Genomic DNA, 4,825 nt, shown 5'->3' on the forward strand with positions numbered 1-4,825 from the left:
GTTGTGAGTGGTGGTTCACTCCATGTTATTATTGTGTGTTTGAGGGTACAGTTGTCCATTGTGGGGGTGTGTATGTTCAGTCCATGAGTTTAACAATAGTTACAGGTAGTACTGATATCCGTTATAAGATAAATTATATGACATGACGTAGTAGTAAGGCAAGGCAAGTTTATTTGTATAGCACAATTCAACAACAAGGTGATTCAAAGTGCTTTACAGAGACATTAGAAACAAGAACAAATAAAAAGCATGATTTAAAATTGAATAAAACAAGCAAATAAACTAACTAACTAATTAACAAACAAACAAACAACAGTATATAAAATAGTAGTAGTTGTAGTACTTGTAGTATTTGGTGGTAGTGAGTCATGTGCTGCAGCACACAGGATCTGTGTTTTGACCAGAGGAACTTTCTGGCACGGTGAGCTAAGTCATCTGAAACCTAACAGGAAGTGAGGTGACTGTGTATTCAAAATAAAAGCCAGCCAGTAGCGGCGTTATGGCTAACCTGTCTGCCCAGGTGGGTATGAAAAGCGCTTTTTCAAACACTGCCCTTAAAAAACAGCACTACTTCGCCATTAGTCAATTCTCATCTTACCTGTTTTATACTTAAAACCGTATAAAAACAAGTATACAACAGGCACACGCTGAGGTGTAATACTTATGAAATAAGCAAATTCAGAAAATGCTTGAAAAATTGCAGCGCAGCTTCATTAGAATAAAAAATTAATTTATAATTAATAATAATAATTAATTAAGTTTCAGTGCAGGAGCTGGTGTAGCTGCTTTAGTCGATATATTTTTATTTGTATCTTTTATTTTGATATAATAAGTGGTTTAGGCCTCCCCGCTCCGCCTGTTTGCAGCCTCCGCGTTTATGATTTTATTTCGCTGCTGATGTTTACTTTTTATTGAAAGCAGTAACACCTCGGTTGTTGAAAGATCCGTCAGAGGACCGCCCATTTCCGCTGCCGGTCTTATTTTGAAAGGGTGTCCGGAAGCGCGGAGCAGAGCCCGTGAGTGCGGCATGGTGGACGCTCCTCTGTCGGAAGAAGACGCTCCGCTCCGGGATTTCACGGAAGATGCAGAAGAAACGGGAGCTGCTGGTAAGTTTTACAAATTTTCACTTTTCCGTCGTGATGGCGGCTCATAATGCCATTAAACCCACCTCCGAGCCCATGAATCAAATACGGTTCCCGCGATGAAACCCTCCGGAATTCAGTAACTGTCCGTAGCAGCTGACAGCAGCCCGGCGTCGGGTTTGTTTGCTTAGTTTGTCTCCGGGAGAGGAGCGCTGATAGCGTCTGTTAGCCTGTAGCTGTCACCGGGGAATCTGACGTAAGTTAGCCCCTTGGAGCTGACATGGCGGAGAATGAGACCCAGGCAGCGGCAGTCGGTGCTGTTGAGTTCGTCGTGAGTGTCCGAGGCTTCCAGCGGCCAGGTCCGCCGTCCCCGGGACACCGTGAGCTCACCGGCGGGGCAGCTAGCAGGCTAAGCCAGGCTAACACTGCGAGAGCTCCGCGCTCGTTATCAGAGTACAGGCGTGCCATGGCCGATTCAGGTTAGGCTTATTACGGAGATGGAATAAAATAACACGGGTCTTACTGTTAATAAATATACAGGTAAATAAAACCAAATGCCAGTACAATAAATTATTATATACATATAATAAACTATAATAATCCCAGAGCACAAACCTGGGTTATTTGTCGAGTATGGAAATATCAAAAACTTACGAAAATGTCATCCTGACAGGATGACTGTGGGTTATAATGTGTGTCTGTGTGCGGGGAATGACACCCAGACAGCGGCAGTTGAGTTCAAGTTAATGTGTAATAAAGTAAAATATTTTAATAACGTCAGAAAATAAAACCTCTCAGACCCTCGGGAAAAATAATTATGTCTGTTAAAGGCTATTAACAGTTATAAATAAGTAACATAATTTAATATCGCAGAGTCAATAAAAAAAATATTTCAGGTCAAATAAAATAAAGGAGCCTAAAAATGGCAGCGTGTTTATGTGACAGTAGTTATGAGGCTGCAGGAGAATACATGCATTAGCCTGATACAGCACCAGTAAATAACGAAGTAATAAAACAGCCGCCCCTCTGATCGTGTCTTCACCGTCTCTCTTGGTTCTTTGGAGTTATTGTGTTAATTTGCCTTTGCACATACCTGTCATACCCGCTAAAACATCCACGCACAGCTTTGATGCGTCAGGACACTGGAATGATGCTCCGCACCCAGCTGGTGGTGTGATTGCTTCCTTTGTTAGGATCTATTTTTATTATTTTTACTATAGAACCGGTCGCAACACCGATTAATAAGACGATGTCAGAGGAATTGGTGCGCAAATTATCATCACTCACAGATCAGTGCTGTCGCTCTCTATACACAGTTCGCACGATTGCAAAGTGAAAGCAAAAAAACAAGCGCAAATTCAAACGCGATTGCAATATGTCACATATTGACAGAGGCTCACCGATGCCAATGACATAATTACCCAGCTACATTTCTGAAAGAATGCAAAAGCATTGACATATATTTTTCCTTCCTACAATAGCCCCACGGGCAGGGCAGAGATAGATTTTGGTAGCCCGACTGAAAAAATCGCTAGCCCCAGGACGTGGGGCTAGCGATATTGCGAGCCCTGTATCTGATTGAGGAATCACTCATCTTTGGAAAAGAGAGTTTATTACAGAGAAATGTCTCTTTCCAAAATAAAAGCTCTACTATCCGCTTCTTCTGGGCTATATTCTCAGCAGCATATTAAACATATCAGGTCCCCATAAGGAGAATCCTGTGCTAACGGCTGTCTAAATGACTCGGGTAAAGTTAGTAGCGTGCTTGTTGTTTTTGTCTGCTTCCACTTGTCTTTGCACTAGGATGCTGTCAGCGTAAATGTGCAGTCATATTCGTTGTGTTCCACTAGTGCTTTCAGGTTAATCTCGTTGAAATGACCTTAACGCCACAACACGGCAAATCTCCGTTAACGAGCTACCGCCGATCGCCCCGTGCATGGGGCTGGACGGCCAACACGTTAACGAGCTAACTGCGCTAACACACTAGTTCCCACCCATGTAATTGAGCATTGCGTGGCACATCCAACATACTGTTTTACTTTAGTCCATGATGCGCTTACCTTCAGGGTCATACGTCACATGAAAACCAAAATAGTTCCAAACGCCAGATCTGAATGAGGTTCAGTTTGCCATGTTGCAAGGAGAGCTTAGCTTCTGTCTGCTAGCTTGCGCTGCGCTCAGTGAATCTGCGCTCGACTGCTCCGCCTAGGCTGCACTGTCGAGCGCAGATCCACTGAGCGCTCAACACAGACAGCATCGTCAGAAGGAAAGTTGATAAAATAAATTAAAAATGTTGTATTGTTCGATACATATGCGTACCGAACCGAAAGCACTGTATCGAACGGTTCAATATCCATACAAGTATCATTGCATATATATATATATATATATATATATATATATATATATATATATATATATATATATATATATATATATATATACACACACACATATTTCGGTTCAATACTTTGGTGTCACGGTTCGATATTTTTTCGATACAAAAAAATGTTCATGCTTTTTTTAATTTGTCATTTATTAAAATTATAAATATATATTTTAACTCAAAAGTACAGTTTTTAAATTTAATGTTGCTGAAACATAATTAAGTAATAAGTAGCATAATTTAATATCGCAGAGTCAATAAAAAAAATATTTCAGGTCAAATAAAATAAAGGAGCCTAAAAATGGCAGCGTGTTTATGTGACTGTAGTTATGAGGCTGCAGGAGAATACATGCATTAGCCTGATACAGCACCAGTAAATAACGAAGTAATAAAACAGCCGCCCCTCTGATCGTGTCTTCACCGTCTCTCTTGGTTCTTTGGAGTTATTGTGTTAATTTGCCTTTGCACATACCTGTCATACCCGCTAAAACATCCACGCACAGCTTTGATGCGTCAGGACACTGGAATGATGCTCCGCACCCAGCTGGTGGTGTGATTGCTTCCTTTGTTAGGATCTATTTTTATTATTTTTACTATAGAACCGGTCGCAACACCGATTAATAAGACGATGTCAGAGGAATTGGTGCGCAAATTATCATCACTCACAGATCAGTGCTGTCGCTCTCTATACACAGTTCGCACAATTGCAAAGTGAAAGCAAAAAAACAAGCGCAAATTCAAACGCGATTGCAATATGTCACATATTGACAGAGGCTCACCGATGCCAATGACATAATTACCCAGCTACATTTCTGAAAGAATGCAAAAGCATTGACATATAGTTTTCCTTCCTACAATAGCCCCACGGGCAGGGCAGAGGTAGATTTTGGTAGCCCGACTGAAAAAATCGCTAGCCCCAGGACGTGGGGCTAGCGATATTGCGAGCCCTGTATCTGATTGAGGAATCCCTCATCTTTGGAAAAGAGAGTTTATTACAGAGAAATGTCTCTTTCCAAAATAAAAGCTCTACTATCCGCTTCTTCTGGGCTATATTCTCAGCAGCATATTAAACATATCAGGTCCCCATAAGGAGAATCCTGTGCTAACGGCTGTCTAAATGACTCGGCTAAAGTTAGTAGCATGCTTGTTGTTTTTGTCTTTGCACTAGGATGATGTCGGAGTAAATGTGCAGTCATATTCGTTGTGTTCCACTAGTGCTTTCAGGTTAATCTCGTTGAAATGACCTTAACGCCACAACACGGCAAATCTCCGTTAACGAGCTACCGCCGATCGCCCCGTGCATGGGGCTGGACGGCCAACACGTTAACGAGCTAACTGCGCTACCACACTAGTTCCC

General features: G+C 41.8%; 1 protein-coding gene across 1 annotated transcript in view; it reads left to right on the plus strand.

Moving 5' to 3' along the window:
* Positions 1-959: 959 nt before the first annotated feature.
* atp2c1 (ATPase secretory pathway Ca2+ transporting 1) overlaps positions 960-4,825 on the plus strand; it is a 32,732-nt gene continuing 28,866 nt past the window's right edge. The window contains exon 1 of the mRNA XM_085424037.1: positions 960-1,106. Within this exon, the coding sequence (XP_085280163.1) occupies positions 1,083-1,106 (24 nt within the window). The 5' untranslated portion in view covers positions 960-1,082. The remainder of the gene's footprint in view (positions 1,107-4,825) is intronic.

This window comes from Rhamphochromis longiceps, linkage group LG11 (genome assembly GCF_057381845.1).
Source record: "Rhamphochromis longiceps isolate RC_006_pf linkage group LG11, R_longiceps_female_GT1.1, whole genome shotgun sequence".
NCBI classification, from domain to species: Eukaryota; Metazoa; Chordata; class Actinopteri; order Cichliformes; family Cichlidae; genus Rhamphochromis; species Rhamphochromis longiceps.